The 24,708-nt window shown below is 39.1% G+C and overlaps 1 protein-coding gene across 2 annotated transcripts in view; it reads left to right on the forward strand.

Moving 5' to 3' along the window:
- RNF145 (ring finger protein 145) overlaps positions 1 to 24,708 on the forward strand; it is a 77,297-nt gene that overhangs the window by 15,453 nt on the left and 37,136 nt on the right. For both annotated transcript variants that reach the window (XM_067566546.1, XM_067566547.1), the window contains one exon: positions 12,353 to 12,566. In XM_067566546.1, coding sequence (XP_067422647.1) covers positions 12,353 to 12,566 — 214 coding nt within the window. The remainder of the gene's footprint in view (positions 1 to 12,352; positions 12,567 to 24,708) is intronic.

Genomic DNA, 24,708 nt, shown 5'->3' on the forward strand with positions numbered 1-24,708 from the left:
CGACTCTAATGACAACGGGGTTTGTTGCAGGGATAGGTTCCTGGGTTAGTGTTCTTGTTGTATGGTGTACGATTGCAGGTGAGTATTTGGTTCAGGTTGGGGGGCTGTCTGTAAGCAAGGATAGGTCTGCTTCCCACGGCTTGAGCAAGTGAGGGATCATCTGGTAGGATAGGTTGTAGATCCTTAATGATGTGTTGGAGAGTTTTTAGCTGGGGGCTGTAGGTGATGGCCAGTGGTGTTTTGTTGTTTTCTTTGTTGGGTCTGTCCTGTAGTAGGTGACTTCTGGGTACCCATCTGGCTCTGTCAATTTGTTTCTTTACCTCTCCAGGTGGGTATTATAGTTTTAAGAATGTTTTATGGAGATCCTGTAGGTGTTTGTCTCTGTCTGAGGGATCAGAGCAAATCCGGTTGTATCTTAAGGCTTGGTTGTAGACAATGGATCGTGTAATGTGTCCAGGGTGGAAGCTGGAGGCATGAAGATATGTATTGCGGTCTGCTGGTTTTCAGTATAGAGTGTTATTAATGTGACCATCCTTTATTTGTATTATAATGTCCAAGAAGTGGATTTCTTGTGTGGACTGTTCCAGACTGAGGTTGAAGGTGGGGTGGAAATTATTGAAATCCCGGTGGAATTCTTCAAGGGACTCTTTCCTGTGGGTCCAGATGATGAAAATGTCATCAATGTAGCGTAGGTAAAGGAGAGGTGCTTGGGGATGAGTTTTGAGGAAGCGATGTTCTAGATCAGCCATAAAAATGTCGGCATACTGTGGGGCCATGTGGGTGCCCATAGCTGTGCCACTGACTTGAAGGTATAGATTGCCTCCAAGTCTGAAGTAGTTGTGGGTCAGGCTGACAAAATCACAAAGTTCAGCTACCAAGTACTAAATAGAATGTCATTTTAACCATAAGTGCATATACCTTTTTTAACGTATAGATTTGATGTGGTTATAAAAATTAACTTAATGGGGAATTTATATGTTCTAGATGCACTGTAAATACTCTACACATGCCACAGCTGCAGTCTTTAAACCCTATGACATGTCAGTAATCCCTTTCATTTATTTTTGTAAGATTCCCTTTGCTTTTGGGTAAATGATCTGCCTAAGCCACTCCCTTATGAAAATATTATTTTTAAAACTTTTGTCTTAGTCCCGGATTCTGCCTGCTTAACTTTACATATGTCCTCCTGAAGTAAACAGCTGCTTGCATTTTGTAATGTTAAGCATGCATATAAGTTTTTGCAGGATATAGGGTTCTTAGATTATAACATAAGTGAACTCTGGATGGTTTTCACCTTCAGAAACAAAGCAGCACTCTGAAACTTCATACAATACATCATCCCAGTATGATGTTGTGAAAGTTTTGATGTGTTCACATCTTGGGTTTCCATATCTTTTAAATACATATTTTTCTAATGGCTTTATTCTTCTTTGCAATCATGTAAAAAATGAGTCGATTTGACAGTCCTGGAGTTTGAAGCTCTTGATTCACAGAATAAAGAATTTCATAGATAGAAGCAGTGAAAGCTTCCTAAATGCCAGTGTGCTTCAATGTTGACCCAGAGAAAGCCCCGTCCACACTTCAACTTCTAACTGATTTTGTAACCAGCTATTGTCATGGCTGGTTCTAAATGTTGCTTGTGTCTGCATACAAAGTGGTTAAAAGTAGGTTAGTAATGATCAGTATCACCCTCTCACATGGTTGTGGTTCCTATAACAAGTTCAGCACACTGTTTCATTGTAAGGTATACAGCAGTGTTTCTCAATCTTTTAAGTAGCAAGTACCCCCTAACTTCTGAAAATTTTAATAAGTACCCCAACACTCAATTTTCCACAGGATTTTATATTTATAGACTAATGTAAGCCATATGTTGGAAGAAGGGCTGAGAATATAAGGCCGTGATATGACAGATGTCAGATCCAGTGTGGGTAGGGTTACCACCTTTACACCAGGGGTGCGCAACTCAAGTATGTACCTGGGCTGGAGGTGATGTTGGCCAAAGCTAGGAGGCTTTGAGCAACATGCCAATGCTGGGGAATATAAAGCACCATGCCAAATTTTATGCCATAGATTTGAGAGGAGGAAGGGGTGAGAGAGAGAGAGGGAAGGAGGGTAACTGGTGAAATTTGGGGCTGTCATAGTTGTCAGTTTCACTGCTCAGCTACCCATTTCCCCCAGAAGCTAGTGGCTGCTGCCCCCCTCCCAGCTGGGAGCTGTGACTGGCTGGGAGTGGGGAGCTGCCGCCCGCCTTCCCCAGAAGCCGGGGGCTGACACATGCCTCCCATCTGGGAGCTGGGACCAGGTGGGAAGTGGGCTACTGTCACCCGGCTTCCTCAGAAGCCGGCAGCTGTCACCTGCCTCCCCTTCACTCTGTTTTTCCCCAGGTACCCTCTGCCTGTGTCTCGTGTAGCCCCGGGGTATGCGTACCACAGGTTGAGAAACTCTGGTATACAGGATACCCTCACTATGCCCACTTACCCAATTTGACTGGTTCTCCTTCCTCCTAGCTTTTGGAGACAAGACATCCTATAGTGCATTGTCCCATGTGCTGCTGGCTTTGCTCTGCATGCATGCTCTCTGGGCACTCAATCCTCGGCAGAAGCATTATAGGATAGCTGCCCAGATTTTCCTTGAATACACTGATACGAACATAGGTAGGTGGGCTCACAAATACCATTGTGATTTCAAAAATCTGTGTAAGCACAAACTGATTGGCTAAGGTGACCAAGCCTCTGACTGGTTAGAAGATGTAGGGGTGGACAGGATCTAGGAGTGTTTGTCTCCATGTCAGTTCACTCTGGCATTTCTGCTGAAATGTTCACATAAACATGCAATTTGTTCTGGTTTTCTTTGAAGATGTGCACTCCTCAAACTAGACTGAAACCACCAACTAATTTCACATAGTTCACAAAACAGGCAGCCACTCTACCTTATCTGGATTTGATCTGGTGATGTATACATGAAAGGTTCTGTATTTCTTTCATTCCCAACTGATCAGGTTCTATGTTGAGGTTTTTTTCCCCATTTTTCAACAAATTTTAGCCAGAGTTCAGAATTCCAGGAAAACAGGCTTTGCCTATTTGAGTGTGAAGAATAGACAAGTGCATTCTTTAGCAGGGTGGATTGATTTAAATCAAGTCAGTTTAAATCACTGATTTAAATCATCAAGAGAAAATCACTGATTTAAATCAAGTTTCCCATTGATACTACTTCACATATTTTTTAAACAATGGTGCAAACCTGATGACTAAAACATGTTAATTTACAACTCAATACAGTATTTTACAACATCTAGGAGGGTATAATTTGTGTAATTTTTTAGATAACTTGATTTTTATTAATTTAGGAAATAGTACATAATATGCATTACCTGTGTCAAGCTGCAGATGCAGCAGCAGTACATTAGAAATGGTAAGAACTAAATCACACACGCAAACACAATCGCACTTATATTTTATTAAACTAAATCTTAAATGTTACGTAAATGTTTCACATTTGCAATTGCAGCAGTCTCCTGAGTTGCCAGCTCATGCCTGTCCTTAAACTTTTTCTCCCCTCCCTCCCCCCAAATTTTATTAACTCTAACAGACAAGTCATAACACTTAAATGTGTGCTGTCCTTAAAACTTCTACAATTAGCTCTCATCTTCCTCTCTCCCACTGTCATTTTTATTCACAGACTGAAACAGAAATACGAGTTTTCCTGCTTTTTCAGCTCCCAGTGGATTTCTTAGCTTTGAGTGAATAATACCTGTGACCCCTCCGTGCCTAGGCTAGCCACCTGAAAATGCCAAGGTCAGGGCAGGCTGCAAAAGGAGAGCAGTTTCTCCCAGCACTGGTGGGTGACACTGCAGTCAGACTTCCCAACCAGCCACAAACAGTACTTCTGATTCCCCACACCAGTTATCAAGAAGCCCAAGAAAAATATACACAGCCCCCTTTACTGCATTTTTAAAATAAAAATCGATTTTTTTTAAATTTTTTTTTTCTTCCACCCTGAATTTTACAGTTTGCTTTTAAAAAATACAGCTGCCATGAAACCATTGAGTGCTTTGGTTGGCACTGTAGGAATATAGAGGATGACGTTCTTTGTCCCTTATTATTTTATAACCTAAATCAAATATAGACAAAGCATTACAGCCCAAACTGGACCCTGCAAACCGTTACACACACATCTGAGGCACCATGAGTAGTGCTGTTTACTTCACTGGGACTAAGTATGGTGCTTAAAGATAGGCACACGTATGAGTTTTGGCAGGATTGGTGTCTAAGTAGATTGGAGGTATCAGACATAGGGTGCACTCATGCACTCTCTCTGTCTTTCGGTGTATATGTATGTATACATGCATAACAGTACATGGTGGGTTAATGATAGGATTTGTGGAAGAAATTAACTAAAAAACTTTAAAATTTTAGAGTTATAGATGGTAAATTCTAATCTCCTTGCATGTGGAATTTTCCCATATAATGCCTTTGAGAGTTAATGGAAGTTAGGAATGTAAAACTTCAACATTTCAAGATTATAGCATACATATCTCTCTAGGCGCTTGTCCAACCACTCTTCTGATTATGTTAGTAAGGTAAACTCACATTTATTCACACCCTTCCCAGTAGCTCATCCCATAATGTGTAGGGATGATCCACTCTTCTGAGACCCTTTTGCAGAAAAGCATGTATGCTGTAGTGCCTGTATGTAGCTTGAATTAAATAATTAACCACAATGGCCTCAATTCACATGTCTTTAATTTTGGGTGGGTTGTTGGACCCTGAATGTTTTGCTTTAATTTAAGAATTCACTTGCTTTTTAAGTGAAAATAGCACTCCTCTGTTCATTTGATCTTGTAAGTGCTATAACAATTCATAGTATTGCACCCGATAGAAAAAATACTGTGTATGCTCAGTAACTTGTTCAAATAGCAAAAATGCTATGTCTGCTTACAGTACTGACCCCTTGTAAAACTCTTTGAATTTGAGCACTAAATTCTATATTGATGTGATTTGAAATCGCTGAGCTGCTATAATAAATCATGAAAACTATAGGTTTTAGGGGAAGTGCTGACAAATCCCTAACTATAGTGTTACAACGCATACTAATTTTACATTTGCTGCTTAAGTGGTACGGTTATTTGCAAGGCTGCCCCATATCCAGCCTTTCTGTGCAAAATGATTACTGTGCTATCATTGTTAGCAAGCCAAGAACATACCATCACTTAAAAATTACATGTAATCCATACATCTTTTACTTCTCTTGCTGCCCTGGGGTGGGAAGAGAAGAGCTTCATCAAAGTTCTGGAAACAATACCGTTCTGCTGGATCAAACATCAGTCCTCCACTCAAAATATTGGACTTCTCTGTGGACTTGTACATATCATTGGATTTTTCTGTGTATCTGGCACATAACATTGTCCCTCCATTCTGTCTTGTATATTTCAACATGAGGCCAGTTTACAAGAATCCAACCCTCTCAAGAGTTCAGAATTGTTTTATATTTCAAATTTCCTATTACTCCGAAGAACAGAGCAGACATGCAGAACAGAGGGACATTGAGATGTGCATGCACTCAGAGCACAGCTGGTGGGTCTAATTTTAGGCTTACCAGCCTTGATATTGAATCTGTTAATAGTTCTCAGTCAAAATAGTCTCTGATGCAGCTAGATGTTCTGTTTAAAAAAAAAAAAAAAAAAAAGTGTAACCAAGTTCAGTTGATTAAAAAAAAATCAAAGCTTTGCATAGCAATATTCTTGTAAAGTATGAATGATTTGTTTAATTTTTTCCCAATGTGAGCAGAGTCTATGGACCAAATTCTGCTCTTACACCCATGCACCCAGAATCAGTAGGGTTTTTCAGGTGTAAGAGCAGAATTTGGACCTACATCCCTCTTCAGTTTCTTTCAAATTTCTCCAGCTTCTCAGGACATGAGCTTGTGAGGTGCTGAGTGCCTTTTCTGCCCATAGAAGCCAGTGGGATACTGGAACACAGAGTGTGTTGCAGGATGGGGCCCTTAGAGCAGAATTTGCAAAAATGCTAGGAGCTGGTCTAACTGCTCTCACTGAAGTCAGTGGTATTTTTTTTATCATTGTCTTCAATGGGAGCAGTTAAGCCAGATCTGTGTGTTTTTGAAAATATTCCACCTTTGGTGTGTTTCTGTAACTATTCACCATTGTATTTAGGGCTTGTCTACATGAAGAATTTGTAGCAGTTTAGCTTAAATGTGCTTAATTAAACCAGTGTAAATTTTGGGTGTGTGGACTTTTACATTGGTTTAAAACTGGTTATATTGGCTTAGGTTGTGCCTGTACATTTATTGACGTAAGCCATACTTAAACTTATGAGTACATGCACATAGATCGCACCAACTTAACTAAATAGGTATAAATGTTAGTGAAAATGGTACAACTTTGTGTCTAGAGCAAGCCTTAGAAAAAACCTCCTGTTCAAGGGAAAGTATGTGAGCTTTTTGTCAGTGTTTAACCAATAGTTTGCTGGAACTCTTTTCAGCAGCTTTTTATCTATTATCTTCTGAAAGTGGCATGACCTGCACTTGTAATAAATGTATTGGCCATGGTTTTTCAAAACGGAGTGCCTTAAGTTAGGCTCTTAAATCAGCTTTTGGCTACTTAGGGTATGTCTGCACTGCAGCTGGGAGAGACTCATGCTAAAAACAGCTGGACGTTCCCGCTAAAGAGCCAGGCTTGAACCTAGTGTGTAGGGTGGGTTTGAGCTAGCATGACCTCTACCAGTGCCACAGCACACAGCTATTTTTAGCATGCTAGTGCTGGGAGGCTCACTCCTAACTGCAGTGTAGACATACCGTTAAACGAGTGGCCTGATTTTTCAGAAGAGGTGAGCCTCCAGCTGCTCATATTGACTGTTTTTTTTTCCCTAAGCGTATAAAGGCTTAAGTGTTTTGCCCAATTAAAACAATGTATTTTAAGAGCTTTTTAGCATACATCAAAAGCTTGGAATAGTGGACTTCATTGCTCACATGTAGCACGTTCTATTGAAAGTTGGCAGGAACTGCATTTTAGGCCTTCACACTTGCAGATTTCTAGTGGATGTAATTTAAAAGGATGTCTCATTAATATTGTTTTGTCTCTTTCACCAACAGAAGTTGGTCTAATAAATATTACCTTATCCACCGTGTCTCACTTGTTATGAAGTGACAGGATTTGCTAGATTTTCCAGAGTAGCCACTTTCCATAAAATGTTATAGTTGTCAAAGTTGTTTTTTAAAACTAGCTTTAGAAATTTAAACTGTACGGTTAAACGATATACAAATACAATTAACTTTTTCTTAAGCTCCCAAGTATAGATTTGTGAATTTGGAAAGGAAAAGCAAGCTTGTCCAAATTAACTTGATTATTTTTGGCCCCATTTAGCACTCTGTTTGGGAAAGCAGACAAGTTCTGCTTGAGTTTGTGGTGTGTAAGAAGTACTGAATAGGGCCCTTAAATAGAAACTTAACTTTTCTTGTTCTGCATATGTAGGTGTTGTGCCATACAGCTGACTGTTCAGATATGACTCTTGGATATGTAAGAGCTTTTTAATCAAATCCTTGTCCGCCTAGTACATATATTTTTTTACAACAAATAGTGTAAACTTGTAGATCAATGTTGTTGTCAAGCGGTACGTTAAATGCTTTTTTTTTTTTTTTTTTTTTTTTTTAATGAAAATTTGTAGACAGTTTGGTCTCTAAGGATTGGTGAATTTATGTATTTGGAAAAAACAAGAGATTTGAAAAATAGGTACTTAAAGTAAAAGCTACTGTGACTTTTTTTTCACATAAACTCTTAAATTATATATATGTATCTTGATTGTCCTTCTGAGTGTAGGCTCACAGTTTCAACTCAATCTGACTAAAGTTTTCTTTTTCTGTAATTAGCGTGCATCCAAAATAGTCTTTAAAATACGATCTTAATATATAAAACCCTTCTAAATTTATAACACAGCAAAAATAAAAGTAAATCATTTGCAGGGATGTTTTGTGCAATCAGAACAGTGGCTTGGCAGAGATTTTGCTTATTCATGTTCTAGGATGCTTGTGATATTGTTTTGACTGGATTCTTAATTCTTCTTGCATGCTATTGTGTAATACTTCTTAGAAAATTGTGTGGGAAGTGTAGTGTATGGTTCATAATTTGTATGAGACGGAAAGATGTGCTGTGTTGGGAGTTTACAGTTCTGTTAAAGTAGTGAGAAAGGTGAGAATTATACACAAATCAATTCAGACTTCAGGATTTGGGATAGTCCTACAACACATGATTTATTGAGATCAGATCGATGGGGCCACTTTGTAAATTTGTTAATCAAAAAAAGCCAAAAACAAATAGTCTTAAGTGCTAATTGAAATAATTGGTAAATTACACTTCTTCCTGGAAAGCTATTTTCCTGATAGCTATGTAAGATGGGCTACTATTACTGGTGGGTAGTATTGGCCTTGAATTGCTTTAACTCTTCTAGAACTGAAAATACTTTGTGTACCTATGCTTTGTGCAAGTCTTAATACATCCTTCCCTCCGACCTGCAAAATTTGATTTTTTTTTTTTTTACAGTATCTTATCCTTGAAGGCTTATATGAGACTTAGTGTTGTGCATATCCCTTGTGCTGGTCCTCTGCACAAAGAGTAATGTCGCCCAGTATGACAGCACTGAAATGTAATTCCAGTATTTTAAAACATTTTTTATTTAGAATTTTGCATTTCCATAGCCTACCAGTAGTCATGGGCATTGTGAGTAAAAAAAAAAAAAAAAACCCCAAACCCTAATTTTTCAATGAACAGCATCCCAAAGTAAGGTACTGTAAACTGTTTTCCACCTTGCTGTAATTACAGTTTAACAGTATTAGAAAGATAACATTATTATGTCAGCAGAATAGAGTCTGGTTTAGTTTTGCACTGGGCTTCCATATTGCCTTTGGTACAGCTGATTTGATTCTTTTTCTTTTACTCTGTATAGCCAGATGATGACTCACGGTAGTCTCAAAAATACCACTAGTAATTGTGCTTAGTTTTGAAATGTATTTCACAGCTTTTTCAAAGTGAAAGGCGGCATCTTTTGCCTTTGCAAATTTTTCAGACTGTTGGGCAGAGTACAGTTCTGAAATGTCCCTCAGATATTTAGGACATTCAGCCCTTTGAGTCTGGTTTGGGATATAGGACTCTCACAGTGATAGTTTCCACATACTTAAACAGTTTCCCACTGCTGTGTTTGAAATCACAGATGCTCACTTTGCATCATCTCTCCACTGACCGTGATAATTTTTAAAAAAAATTATTGATGTTGTTAACCACTGTACTTAATAAACAACGATTTGGAGATAAAGATTCATCCAGTCAAGTAGCAGTTGAGTCTGGAAAAAAAAAAACCCAACAAAAATGGAACATGTTCAACACACAGATGCCTGAAAATGTTTGATGTTTTTCTAGCCTCCCCTTTTAGTCTGCTTCTCCCAGCACCTTCTGAAATCCACTCAGCTGAAAATAGGTCCAGGTTGGGAGTGCACTGAAAATGGTTACTGACTTGCTGGTGATCTGTGTGAAATGCATTGCCGTACTGCCATTCCTGCAGTGAACAGGTGTCTTCCTCATGAAAATCATTACAGTTGGCAGCAGCTGGCAGTCTCAGCTGAAGGCCATGAGCTGAATGTGTGTGCAGACTGAACCCATTCACTCCTTAATGTCATCCTACCAGTTTATGGCCGAGGTATATTAACAAGTTGCTGTTGGGAAACTTATTCTGTGTGTTTTCTGTAGTTAAACAAAACCCTCCAATCTCCACTGCTATCAGTGTAGCCGAGTTCATGAGCACTAAATTATTCACTTTACTAACAAACCAAACCCTAATTCCAGAGTACTACTGTAATGGGCCACTGTAGTGAATTACATTCGTATAATAAGTATGGAGCTGCATTACTGATTTAATCTAAAAGAAATAATGTTTGCATAAATATATACAAACGGAGGTCAGCAAAATGCCACAAATAACAAAAATAAGATTAGATTTTTCAAGTTATTTATTTCAAGTCACAGGGAGAAAACAAACTTAAAATATCTGGTGACACATTTAACTTGTGATCGACTATGATCCCTTTCTGTATATGTGTGATTGTTCCTTCCTAAGTGGAGTACTTTACATTTGTCCTTATTGAATTTCAGCCTGTTTACTTCAGACCATTTCTCCAGTTTGTTCAGATCATTTGAATTTTAATCCTATCCTGCAAAGCGCTTGCAACCCCTTCCAGCTTGGTATCTGCAAACCTTATAAGTGTACTCTCTATGCCATTATTTAAATCAGTGATGAATATATTGAGCAGAACCGGACCCTGAACTGATCCCTGTGGGAACCCACTTGATATTGCCCTGTGAACTACTGATAATTACTCTGTGGGAATGGTTTTCCAAACAGTTATGCACCCACCTTGTAATAGCTCCATTTAGGTTGTATTTCCCTGGTTTGTTTGTGAGAAGCTCATGCAAGATAGTATCTTACTAAAGTCGAGATATACCACATCTACTGTTTCCCCCCTATCCACAAGGCTTGTTACCCTGTTGAAAAAAGTTATTAGGTTGGTTTGACACAATTTGTTCTTGACAAATTCATGCTGACTGTTACTGATCACCTCATTATCTTCTAGGAGTTTGCAAGTTGATGGCTTAGTTATTTGCTGCATTATCTTCCCATGTACCAAAATTAAGCTGACTGGCTCTGTAGTTCCCTGGGTTGTCCTTATTTCCATTTTTATAGATTGGCACTATCTTGGCACTGCGTCCATCAGTGTAACTTATGTTGCTCGGGGGTAGTTTATTCTCAGTCCTGTATGACACAAATTATGGTAACATAAGCTGTAGTGTAGACATAGCCTGAGGCCAGGTCTACACTGCTGACTTACGTTGGTATAACTATGTTGCTCTGAAGTATAGAAGATCCATGCCCTGGAGCTAAGCAGTTATACTGACCTAACCCCGAGTGTAGACAGTGCTTTGTTGACAAGAGGGCTTTTCCTGTCGACATAGCTACCGCCTCTCACTGATGTCAGTTAACTACACCAAGAGGAGAAGCTCTCTTGTCGACACAGTAGTGTCTTCGCTGAAGTGCTACAGTCGGGCCACTGAAGCATTTTAAGGGTAGACCTACCCTGATTTTCTTTCAGACCTGAAGAAGAGCTTTGTAGCTTGAACATTTGTCTCTTTCACCAACCAGAAGTTGGTCCAATAAAAGATACTATCTCATTCACTTTGTCTCTACTATCCTGGGACCAATATGGCTACAGAACTACTGAAAACAATGTTATTGTAAAAGCTGTTTCAAAAACAGCTTAATTTGTTAATGCTTAACACTTTAAAGAACTGTTTTTACTTGGCATGTATTTCAAAAGCTGCTTCTTCTGAGAAGGCCATAGAGAGAGATTTCAAGTTGAACTGGGCATTATCAAGTGGTCTCTCTTGTTATTTACTTGGCTTTTAGAGCCAGCATGTTTACTAATGAGAGTTTTCACAACACATTTTCAAAGTGGAAGAGCATTGTCAAAAAAACCGAAAAAAGAGCATCATAAGTCATTATGGTAAATAGCTAGTAAAACTCAGTATAGCAAAAAGCAAAAGCTATGCTGTTAGGATTTTTGCGTTTAGCTCAGCTGATTCATTTACTGATATATGCCCCCAAAATGTTCTCCATTCATACATTTATGATGCCTAGCGGTAAAATTAAGTCACGGAATCTATAACTTCCTGTGCAGACCATGACATTTTCTGCTTCAGCTGAGGAGGTGGGGCAAGAGCTGTCAGCTGACGGCTCCCTACCTCTGTGGATGGGGGCAAGGGGAGACCTGGAGCTGTGCACTGCAGCCAGCAGTGGGGAGCCCCTGGGAGGCCCCCGGAGCTCCCTGCCATGGGGAAAGACAGGGTGGGTCCCCGGAGCTTCCAGTTGCTGCAGGAAGCCGAGGCTCCCCCTGCAGCTCCCAGCCGCTGTGGGCAGCCCTTTCAGCCCGGAGCTGTGGCAGGGGGGGCCTGCAGTTTCAAGTTGCCACATGTGATAGGGAGGAGGGGGTCTGCAGCAGACCCAGAACTCCCACCCTGGGCCCCAGCTCCCAGCATCTGCAGGCAGGAGGGGGACCCTACCCCACTGCTCTCATCCCACCCACTCCAACCCCTATTCAGTCCCATTTTGTCATAAGTCGTAATTTTGAGTGAAAGTCAGGGAGAAGTCATGGCTTTTATGAATTTTTGTTTATTGTCCATGACCTCTTCCTGACTTTTACTAACAATAACTGTGACAAAATCTTAACCTGATGCCTAATGGCTGGCTGTACATTGAGATTGATGTAATTAATTTTGTCTGTCTTGTGCTGTTCACAGGCTGCTTCGAGTTCATTGAAAAGGAACAGAATGGCTGCGAAGGAGAAGTTGGAGGCAGTGTTACATGTGGCCCTGAGGGTCCCCAGCATCATGCTCTTGGATGTCTTGTACCGATGGGATGTCAGCTCCTTCTTTCAGCAGATCCAAAGAAGTAGCCTCAACAACAACCCTCTTTTCCAGTACAAGTACTTGGCCCTCAACATGCATTATGTGGGTAAGTATGTACACATCAGAGATAATATAGTTTCAAATTAATCTTTTTTTCTTACTGCAAGTATTTCAAGTATGCAATAAAATGACTGTAATATATTTTGGCTATAACACCTCTTTTGGTGTAACTAATAAAATGGGGCAGTTTATCCTAGCAGTCCAGAGATCCCTTTCTAGAATCTCCTGGTGAATTATCAGAATGAGGTTTATTGTGTAGCTTTAAAAGGATTTATGATAGTTATCACTTGTAAGTTGGGTGAAATGTTGCTAATGCACTGAAAGAACCAAGTACCAGAATGGTGCTGGTTTTATCAGGTACTGCTATGCATCTGATAGATGAGCAGGAGAGACAGGATGGTTAACTGTGATATAAAAATTATTATAATTAACATAGTTTCTTGAAGCTAAATAAAAGACTAGAAAGAAGTAAATAGGTTGCTGCCTCTGAACTATGGCCTGCAGCTTGATAAAAGCCAGCTTTCAAACTCTATTACTTGAACTACAGTACAGATATGGCACTTTGGGTTAAAGTCTTAAGCCTTCAAAATAGTACATGCACTGACAGTGGGTTGGAATGTGTAACAAATCTATGTGCCGCAGACGGAATTTCTACATAAATTACATACAGACAGCTCAGGGAACAGGAACTATGCGCCTGGTCAAAGATCTAGCACAAATGCCAGAGGCCTGTTTTTGGGAGATGAAAGGACCCTAGTTCTGGGACCATCTCGAGTGAGTGAGTGAATGAGTGAGAGGATTAATTACAGCTTGGTCCCCCGTTGTTGGGTTTGAAGTCCTGTGAACCTCAGATAATAACTTTGGGGGGGGAAGGTTAGTATGTAACTTACTTGCTATGTTTGCAATGCTGCTTCATAGGCAGTGTTCTAAAGAGATAAAGAACCCACAGCTACAGCCAGCTGTGGGAAATACCCTTTAGCTCAGGTCCTTAGAGGCCTGTGGTTTTGGAGCAGTATAACTAGATTTTTAATCCTGGCTGTGGAGGTGTAGGAAAGTGATTTTTATCTGTTGAATTCTTGCCTGCAGCACATTTATTCTGATTACCAATGAAAACCTGTTCTATGGCCCTTTTTTTGCTGACTTAATGTGAGGCTTGTGGAGAATTGAAGGAATATACTTGCTGCTCTTTTAATGTAAAAAGACCAGTAGTAGTGGTTACTTTTTGGTGGAAGAGGTGGGTGGGTGAGAACAATGGGGTAGAGCCTGTTTGATGCCTAAAATAACTACAGGATACTAGATGTATATGGTGGTGGTAGTGCAAATGAAGGCTCACTTGCAATGAATGTTTTCAGGAATTTTAGTTCACAAAATCAGTTTGTAATATAAAAACAGTTGCAGAATAAGTAAATTTTTAGAGAAATATACTTAATGATATCTCTGAAACAGCTTTTCTTTATGGTTATTTGTTACAGTATCAGCTGGGTGCCTATTTAAATACTGGAATGATGCCATCTCACTTCTTTTTCTTTTTGCCTTCCCTTCATCCTCCTGGCTTCTTATTGCAGTAATAGTAAAGCAGTACTTTCACTTCTTTCTTTTAAAATATTGAGTTTTTGTGTTGTTACTTCTCCAGTTTGTAATCGTTGCTCTTCACAGCTGAGGATGTGAGGGAGATTCCCAAACCTGAGCCATTCTTTTTAGATGACAAATCTGAGGAACTGTCCCTGATTGAGGTGTCAATAGTGAAGGTTTTGGAACAAATTGATAAGTTAAACGGTAATAATCACCAGGACCAGTTGGAATTCGCCCAAAAGTTTTGAAGGAACTCATATGTGAAATTGTAGAACTACTAACTGTGGTATGTAACCTGTCATTTAAATCAGCTTCTGTACCAGATGTCTAGAGGATAGCTAATGTGACGGCAATTTTTTAAAAAGGCCTCAGAAGTGATCCCGGCGATTAGCCGGTAAGCCTAATTTCAGTACCAGGAAATTGGTTGAAACTATAATAAAGAACAGCATTATCACACACACAGATGAACACGATTTGTTGGGGAAGAGTCAATATGGTTTTGTAAAGAGAAATCAGACCTCACCAATGTACTAGAGTTCTTTGAGGGGTCAACAAGCATGTGGCCAAGGGCGATCCAGTGGATATAGTGTACTTGTATTTTCAGAAAGCCTTTGACAAGGTCCTTCACCAAAGGCTCTTAAGCAAAGTAAGCTGTCGTGGGATAAGAGGGAAAGTCCTCTCCTGGATCAGTAACTGGTTAAAAGATAGGAAACAAAGCGGAGGAATAAAAGGTCAGTTTTCAGAATGGAGAGAGGTAAATAGTGGTTTCCCCAGGGGTCTGTAATGGGACCAGTTCTGTTCAACATATTCAGAAATGATCTGGAAAAAGGGGTAAACAGTGAGGTGGCAAAATTTGCAGATGATACAAAACTACTCAAGAGTCCAAAGCAGACTGTGAAGAGTTAAAGGGATCTCACAAACCTGGGTGACTGTGCAACACAATGGCAGATGAAATTCAGTGTCGATAAATGCAAAGTGATTCACTTTGCAAAACATAATCTCAACTATACATATAAAATGATGGGGTCTAAATTAGCTGTTACCACGCAAGAACGAGATCTTGGAGTCAGTGTGGACAGTTCTCTGAAAACATGCAGTCAAAAAAGCTAACGGAATATTGGAAATCATTAGGAAAGGGATAGATAATAAGACAGAAAATATCGTATTACCTCTTCATAAATCCATGATATGCCCGCATCTTGAATACTGCATGCAGATCTGGTCACCCCATTTCAAAAAAGATATATTTTGGTATTAGAAAGGGTAGAGAAAAGGGCAACTAAAATGATTAGGGAAATGGAACAACTTCCATATGAGAAGAGATTAATAAGACTGAGACTTTTCAGCTTGGAAAAGAGACGACTAAAGGGGGCTATAATAGATGTCTAGAAAGTCATGCCTGGTGTGGAGAAAGTAAATAAGGACGTTTTATTTACTCCTCATAACACAAAAACTAGGGGTCACCAAATGAAAGTAATAGGCAAACAAAACAAAAAAAAACACCAAGTATTTCTTCACACAATGCACAGTCAACCTGTGGAACTCTTTGCCAGAGGATGTTGTGAAGGCCAAGACTCTAACATGGTTCAAAAAAGAACTAGATAAATTCCTGGAGGATAGGTCCATCAATGGCTATTAGTCAGAATGGGCAGGGATGCAAAACCATGCTTTGAAGTGTTTCTAGCCTTTGTTTGTCAGAAGCTGGGAATGGGTGAGGGGATGGATCACTTGATGATTACCTATTCTGTTCATTCCCTCTGAAGCATTGACCACTGTCAGAATACAGGATGCTGGACTGGATGGAGTATTGGTCTGACCCAGTATGGCCGCTCTTATGTTCTTATGATTTAGTTAAATCAGTTAAAAACACACCTTTACATAAGCCAATGTCAGTTTCTGTAAACCAGGCCTATAAGGGAGGGTAAGGTAAACTAAATCCTTACCACCCCCCGCCAGCCCTTCCCCCTATTGGAAGGGGATTTCAAGTCTATTTTGGAGAGAGAAGTTCCAGAGGGGTCGCCGTGTTAGTCTGTTCTTAGCAAAACAGCGAGAGTCCTGTGGCACCTTTAAGACTAACACATTTATCTGGACACAGCTCTGCCCACGAAAGCTTATGTCCAGATACATTTGTTAGTCTTTAAGGTGTCACAGGTCTCACTGTTTTGGGGAGAGCACTCTCAGTGAGGTCTTGATTAGCATAGCAACTTGCTGTAAGCAGATTTTAAAAAATCGACTTTTAAAATTTGTGTTTTAAAATGTGTCCGTTGGATAAGCCTCTGGTCATGTTTAGAGCAGTAAAAGCAGAATATGAAAAAATACTGCTGCCACTTATTAATATCAGGCCATCACAGAATTAATTTCTTTCTGACACAATAGGGCAAAAACTCAAACTGCTTTACCCAATTTCTTGACCTGTACAAGGCAACCCTCATATGCCGGTCCACCTCAGGCAAAGGCTTGCATAAAAAGATGAGATTTAGAGTGCCTTGAAGGTCTGTAAACTTTGGCAGACTTGGCAATGGGAGCAACTTCCAGAGTTGAGGATCTGACACAGGGAATATTGTCTGCAGAGTTCAGATGTAGGGATTGTTAATAGAAGCGTCTTGGCTGTTAACTGTGCGCCCCATATCTAATTCAAAACAGACTGAAATGCAATACAAGCTCCCAAAATCAGAGAAACAGACCAGTTTTGAGATTCTGAGATGGTGGTCTGCACTGCAGTTGTGATTCATCCCCCCCAGCTATCAGTACTGGGAACTGAACCAAAGCCTCTGGGATATAGCTAGTGCTGCAGGCTGGCCCTTCCCCCATTGCATTCTTTCTTAAAACAAGCCAGGTCTTTACAAGAAAAGTACATGCTCTTGACAACAGTTTTAACACCAGTTGAGCTGTAAGTATAGATGAGGAGAACTGTCAGACAAACATTTCCAGATAGAAACATTAAGCTTAAGCAGACACATTTTATTGTTAATCTGTTGTAACTTTAAAAAAAACAAGTATGCTTCTCACTGAAGTGTCCAGTTCCTGTTTGTGAAGATCCGCCAGAGATTCCAGCCAAACTGCCATGGTAAAAGATGACCAGTCTATGGCTGAGCATTTTCAGGTTTTATAATCTCTTGTATGTATATCTGTCCTCCATGGCATCATACTGTAACATGCCCGTGTGCGTTTGTGTATATATATTAGATAGGTCTGTACACTCACATATACACCGTATTACACTGTTTTAATGTTTATGCCTTTCTGCATGTGAATTATTCTCTAGAAAGAAACGTATTGATCTCTCTACTAAAACTTGTTTTCCTTTCTGGCAAACTTACTAAGCTTGCCAAGCCATTGTCATTCCTATGCCTAAAACACCAGAAAAAGTAAAATAACTTGATAAATGTTTAACAACATGTACTGCATGTACATTTAAGGAACTCTGAAGTAATGCTCTCTAATACAAGCATATGGTACATTTATTTCCATGTTGGTCTTTGAGTTCCTTCATTGGTATTATAGTAACAATCATTGGAACAGATTACTTAGGTATATGGGAAATTCTCCGTAACTTGAAGTCTTTAAATCAAAACCGAGTATCTTTCTGAAAGATGTGATCTGGTTCAATCACAAGTTGTTGGGCTAGGTACAGGAATCTTTTTGGGTTAAATTGATTGTCTGGGCTATGCAGAAGGTCAGACTAGTTAATCAGAATGGGTCCCTTCTGCCCTTAAAACCTACTTAATCATACTTTAATATTATCTGTTTAAAGTTTTTAGTGCACCCATCAAATTGTCTGTTGGCCCGACTGAAATGAAAGGATGGGGGCACATACTTCTGCTATTTTGTAATCTTGATGTGCATACTGAACCAGTCTAAAAATGCAGGATGAAAATTAAATGTAGTAAGACTAACCCAACTTTGAAAGGAATATGATATTAGTTAGGATCCATCAGCCATTTGAGGTATGAAAAATGGTGCAAATAATTCAGTCTTGTTCAGTTCTTTCCATTGTACAAAAGATTCAGATTGCTAATCTCATTTTCTATTTTAGCTCATCTAAAAATTTTTTTTCTAAGGTTGAAAAATTCTATTAATTATGAACATCACTTGGGGACATGACCCATATGGGAGTATTAGGCCCCTGAAACTCTCAATAGAGCCTGTGTCAGTGGCTTATCAGTACTCAGGGTCAGGCCTGGCCATCTTTATCCTCCTCTTCATCCTGTCCTATAAAAGAACATTGCTGTACCTGCTGTGAGAGACTGTAACAGTAGTTGCTGGAGAGGCAGAATGGGGGTGAACCTGTTTGCAAAGTGCTTAATTATTATCAATAAATTTCTTTCCAATGTCACATTGACCTGCTGTTGCAGACAGTGCTACTTGCTACTGTCAAAATCTCCACGTTTATCCTCCTTTAGTTGAGCAGTCAGCTGCTTCTATTTGCTCTTCTTTCCTTCCTTTGCCCCTGAAAGGACTGAGATGTGATGGGAGACCTGTAGCATGCGGGCGTGCAAATAGTGAGTTGACAATAAGAGAATAGGTACTGTCTAGAACCTTAATCTGTAGTTATGATCTGATTCTGAATTATGGTCGCTATTGCACTAATATAATTCACTCCCAAATATCACAAAATAGCTCATGTTACTTGCTTCAGAGTGAACATGCTTATAGTAGGAAATCAGGGAGTGATTAAGGGCAGTGTCCTAACCAAGGTGAATTCTTTGCCATCCAAATGTTAAGTCCTGGGAAAGATGTTGATAAGAGTTTTTAAGTTTTGTGATGTAAAGTGGCATTATGTAATGGTAACTTTAATCACTCAGCTAGTAATATTAGGTGGGTGAAGAACACACATTGCAGATGCTACATTTGTGTAGGGGGCTGGAAGGAGGAGAATCCATCTGAATTTGCTGTCATAAGATAATGCTGTAACATTTGCATCTTTTCCTTATGTCCAGGCTAATGTTAATTTCATTACTGACCAGATTTATCTGCCTCTTCTTAACAGTGTCTAATGCTCTTGCAAGGTAAGGGTACAAATATTTGGAATGCAAGCATATCCTCACCTCCATCTTTCCACCCCCAAAAACCCCCTCTCATCTACCGCCCCAGGCTGAGAGGGGAAGCAGAGTCAATTTACTCCAAGATTTATTTCATCCCAACAAATAAAGGGTGCGGGATGGGGGAAGCATATTTCATATCCCTGCTTCTTTCTAAAGTATTCAGATCGCCTCAGTAAACAGAAGGATGAAGTCTTGATCAAATGCATATTTATAAAGGCATCCTCACTTTTTTTATGCTCAAGCAGGATTTAGATAAGTGAGTGACAGAACTAATTTTCAAATGTTCTATTTTAAAATATAGCTATTTTTAAGTGAAGACTAACGTCATAACTGTGTGTTTCGTATTTTTTTTCTTCCCCAAAATACCCTGTAATGTTATCGGATCACTTGCTGCTTTGAGTTCCTTGAATAAAGGGGTCATGTGTGTTGCAATTAATGGGCACAACAGAAGGGCTAAAGAACTCCTGCCATGCTCAGATTTTAGCAATCTTTTTTTCTTCTCTTTCCTTTCTCAGTATTGTGGATTGCCAAACTGTGTTATTGCTATTCCATTAGGTGTTCCAAGCTCTTGCTAAGCAGGTTTCACTGCATGGTGATTCCTTTAGATAATTTTTCCTTAACTCCATTTCTAGTATAACATTTAGGCATTTATATTGCTAACACCTGTCCATACGTTTTTTTACATCTTTTTAACAAAGACGCTCTTCTTAAAAAGAGACTTGGAATCATTTATATAAGACTTTTAAGTTTTCCTTTGGCTACTACAACTCTTTGAGTGCTGATCTTGAATACAGCAGCCCATATTAATTTAGGTACCCAATCAATGGAACCATCACACCTTTTGAGATCCCTATTGCGGCTTCATATCAAACTATATTGTTTTCAAATGCACATATTTTAAGGTTCTCTTTGGTTGTAATTCTCTAATGAGCAGACTTTTTTTAATATTATAATTTGTATACAAATATATTTCTTAAATTGTCCACCAAGGTCAGAATCAGCAATCCATTTGGTTGTCCAAATTGCTACTTAAAACTTCTGTACAAAATTTAGTTCTCACTTCCTACTTCTGTTCAGTGTGTCCATTCTGTTACAGCTTTAAAAACCAAACAAACCTCTATTTTCTATTATTTTTGATTATCCTAATCACGTTTTATTGTTAAGCTTTCTGCAATATCCTAGTAACGTGCAGTGCGTTTTGTTGAAATAATCATCCCCTTGCATAACCAGGCTACTACTACCTGATTCTTTCAATAAAGGCCCAATTTATCCTCATGGAAGTCACAACTATCATGAGGCAAAAGCTCAGTTACGATAAGAGCCTCTTCCATGATAGTGAATTAAGTTACAAACAGTGGACTGTGAGGTATCTGAAAGAATCCTGCAATTGATAGCCGTTTCCCTTCCTTGCTGATCGTCCGGATAAAGGAAATTTGAGAGTACAGTGCAAATAGTTGGGCTTTTTATTGTGTGAACAAATATTTGAAATGATGACACTAAATGTGTTTGGATAATTAGAACAGGAAAACATATTGGCAGTATGATAGTTTAGATAACCACTGTGTGTACTTAAGTGTTTATATGTTTATAAAACTGATAGCTTTTTGCACCTGAGCGTGTCCATGTGTATGTATTTGTCAACATATTTTCTGCATTGTGCAAAATAACTGAGTACCAAGAGAGCAAAATGTATGCTTATTAGCTTGAGCTACACAAACTTTGCAGGATAATCATATTTGATTGGGCAGCCTTGCCTGATATTTTTAAAGATAAGGTATGTTGATTCTAGATTTATGAGACTGTCTGTCAAAAGGTTACTTTGATCATAAATGATCTGGTTTGTAGTTCCCTAATCTATTGAACTTTTTCGCAAACTCTCTCTTGAAGACATTCTTTGATATTATTTACAAAGTTCTTGGCTCCCAGTAAGTGTATGACCTTTCAAAAACCAGCTCGGTAACGCTGCATTGAAGAATTATTTAGTTAACACTGATAGGAGAATATAGAAGAAGCTACCCCTGTTGCTACTGTTACTGGCTGGCTAGTAGGGAATGCCGATAGGGATTTTGGCATTATGTCTAGTCTTAGTGGCTAGACCTGTGGGTTAATTTCAGCTTTGAGAATTTTTTATGAATTGTGCCTATGGGCCATATCTAATGCAGGAGATTGTCTTGCATGCTTGTGGAGATGTTATATTGACATTGCACTTAAAGTTCTTTCAGCTTCTCTGTTTCTGTTTTTACATGAGTTCAATCAGTGGAATAAATTCATAGATGTTAAGGCTAGAAGGGACAATTATGATCCTTTAGTTTGACTTTCCTCCATAACGCAGGTCGTAGACTCTCCCCCAGTAAATTCTGCATCAGGACCATAACTTCTGGTTGAGCTATAGCACATAGAATCATAGAATATTAGAGTTGGAAGGGACCTCAGGAGGTCATCTAGTCCAACCCCCTGTCCTGTCTTGATTTAAAGACTTCAAGTGATGGAGAATTTACTACATCTCTGAGTAAATGGTTCCAGTAGTTAATTGCCCTCACTGTTAAACATTTGTGCCATATTTTTAAACTGAATGTGTCTAGTTTCAGCTTCTAACCATTTTAATATTATTTTCTGCTAGATTAATGAATTTATCAGAATCCTCTTCCTCAAGAAGGTACTTGTAGACTGATAAAGTCACCTCTCAACCTTCTTTTGAATAAACTGATTAGACTGAGCTTTTTAAATCTCTCGCTGTGTAAGATTGTCTTCTCTGCAATCTACTCTTGTTGGGCAGTCATGAGTTAGTCATCTCATTTTAGCATAATTCAGCAGAATGTGGCCTTAATACAGAACAGCCGTTGAGTTTTCCATGCCTGCTCTCACTCCATGTCTGCACTGGCTCTTGATTCAGTCTTGAGACACAAAGATATCTGATGCATATCATGTAGTTCATAGTGCCACAACTCACTGGTCACTTTCACAGGATGTTGTGGGACAACTTGTCAGTTCCCCTGGGGGTTGGGGCAAAGATAGTCTAGGCCTGAGAAATTCATTTCCTGGAAGAAATCCAAGTTGCTGTGCAGTTAACTCCTGGTCCTCTAAAGGATGGATTCCTCTCATGTTACCAACCAGTACTAACACTTGCTGGGTTTTTATGGTGGCAATGTTTCTTTGACATGGTTCTGCAAAAGCAGCCACAAAAAGATATTGTTGGTTTTTTTAAGAGAGGAATACTATGAACTCCTTAACTGACTTTTGTGTGCAACGTATTTACACACAACCTAAACATTTACACAGTTTCAAATAATTATTGGAAATGAGCAAAATATATTTGAAATGTATGCAAACGAGGAAATTAAAAAGGTTCATAAACATAATGTGTTGTAACTTGAAGATATAATCTGAATTGTGTTGATATGTGTTCTGAAGTAATATGCAGTGCATCAAAGACTTTGACGCCTGGCCCTTCAGAGGAGCTGAGGACTATAAACAGAGCAGATGTATCTGTGGGACAATGACTCTCAGAAGGAAACCTCAGTGCTTTAATCCTCCTTTAAATCTGTTGTTTGAAGTAGAATGTCCTCTGTCTCATAAATTAATCACCCGTATTCAGAAAAAAGGGAATGAAATGTAGCCCTTCTGCTATGTTTACATTTGCTGTCACCCGCCTCTTCCTTGTAACAAGACAAAGGTAATGAATTCTTTACATTTGTTTGTCAGTGGCATCACAAAGGGTAATGATGTTGGTATGGTTCTGGGAATGAGGCTTCTGCAGAAATGTGAATATTGTGTGAAGTGTTTAAAATGTCTGTTTTTCAAGTTTCAAGAGGGAATTGTAAATACTGAAATGAAAAGAAGCTACTTGATATTTTTTTTCCTCTTTAAAAAATAACTATAGCAAATGCAAAAACTAAATAGAAATTAACAATGAAATTCTGGCCTGAATCCAGGAGCTGCAACATTCATCACTAAAGCTGCTGAGCAACCTTGACTCTGCTATTTTGCTTACCAATTGTAGTGTATTAAAGACTAGCACTATTTATGGTTTTTAAACCAAGGGTCTCCAAGTTCTGTCATGTTCTAGTCTCTTTGATTTGCACTTGAATTTTTCTCCTCCTTGAGGTGTCCATGGGTCTCTTCTTCCATTATTTATTCAGAGTTGTGATCCCAAAGGGAAGAATGAGCATAGTATGTTCTACAATATTCCAGCATAACAGGGATGTATTATGGATGCAGTGACCGCCTTAGCACAGAACTTCCTTGCCTTTTACAAAATGTAGCTTATAGCATTGTTCAACTGTAGCATCACAGTGTATTAGAGCTGGGTATGGTGACTTTCATACTCTGTCATCTGTTTCTATCTCTTTACTGCTTTCACATTTCAGCTCTTAGGAGCAAAGGACAAAGCAGGTATTTTTGAAGTAGCTACAGCAAAGAGACCGGAAGACTGCACACCAAGGTGAAGGGAAAAGCTTGTGGGGTTTAGGGTGAATTATGGGCTAAAGTGAAAAGGGAGTATTTCAAATGAGACTTGAAGGAGATACTGATCTTGGAGTGGTATAGTAGGAACATAACTGTGCAGCACCACTGAAAACGCTAAACCCTAATTGCAAGGATTAAGTGAATGACACTAGAGGTTTGCCACCTCTTTGCCACCTCAAGTCCGCAGAGCGTTTTGAGAACCAGGAAGGCTTGTTGTAGGTTTCCGGTTTGCTACAATAATGTTAAACTTTATTGTTTATACTGAATAAATAATGAAAACATGTACCAAGTGGCAGTTTTAGCAGGCACCTGCTAATGTGGCAGAGGTAAACAACTTCTGAAACAATGTAAACAAATGTCCTGCTGAATTCTCCTACACACCTGTCTTTGGAAGCTGGTAATTGAATTTTGGTAAGCTGGTGTGCCTCTCTTTGACCTTAGCATTGGCTACAGAAGCGCACATTTGCTTAGCTTTTGTATCCCAAAAAGAGCCAAAACTTGTTGCTTGGTCTGTAGGATGTAAGCCAGGCATGCCAATATTAAGACCCTTCTTCCAGTTAGTTCTTCTTGGGGTGACATAAGACAGTTGAATGTCTGTTCTACTTTAAGAAATTATGCTGCCCAGCAGTCCTTGTGGTTACTGTCCATGTGTTTGGTGAGAGAGGAGGGGGCAGAGAATAGAGAAGAAGATAAACCTAATAAAATGGGACTGTTTTCTATTTAGCCAAGAAATAAACAGTAGAAGTGAACATTTGTTTGCTTTATTAATTAGATGTGGCTCGTATAAAGCATCCTAATTGCTGTAAGCAAACTATTACAGTGCTAGGCCTCAGGCTCCAATTAATAGTTGTATTTAATTGAACTTTAAAGCTCAAAAGAAAAAAAAAATCAAAAGGCTTTGTGGAAATTCAGTGGTTCTATAGTCATGTTCCTTTTTGTGGTGGAGGGTAAACTGTGCCTCAGACTTTGACAAAATATTAATCCTCAGATGAATATCAAATTTATCACAGCTTTGGGTTTTTAATGCAAGATTCAGGAAATTTTGGAAAATTATAATAAACAGCTCTGCTGTTTTATCTCCCTGTCCTTAGTTGGGATAAGAGAGAT

This window comes from Emydura macquarii, unplaced genomic scaffold, assembly GCF_026122565.2.
Source record: "Emydura macquarii macquarii isolate MOO-44397 ecotype Brisbane River unplaced genomic scaffold, CSIRO-AGI_Emac_v2 contig_2768, whole genome shotgun sequence".
NCBI classification, from domain to species: domain Eukaryota; kingdom Metazoa; phylum Chordata; order Testudines; family Chelidae; genus Emydura; species Emydura macquarii.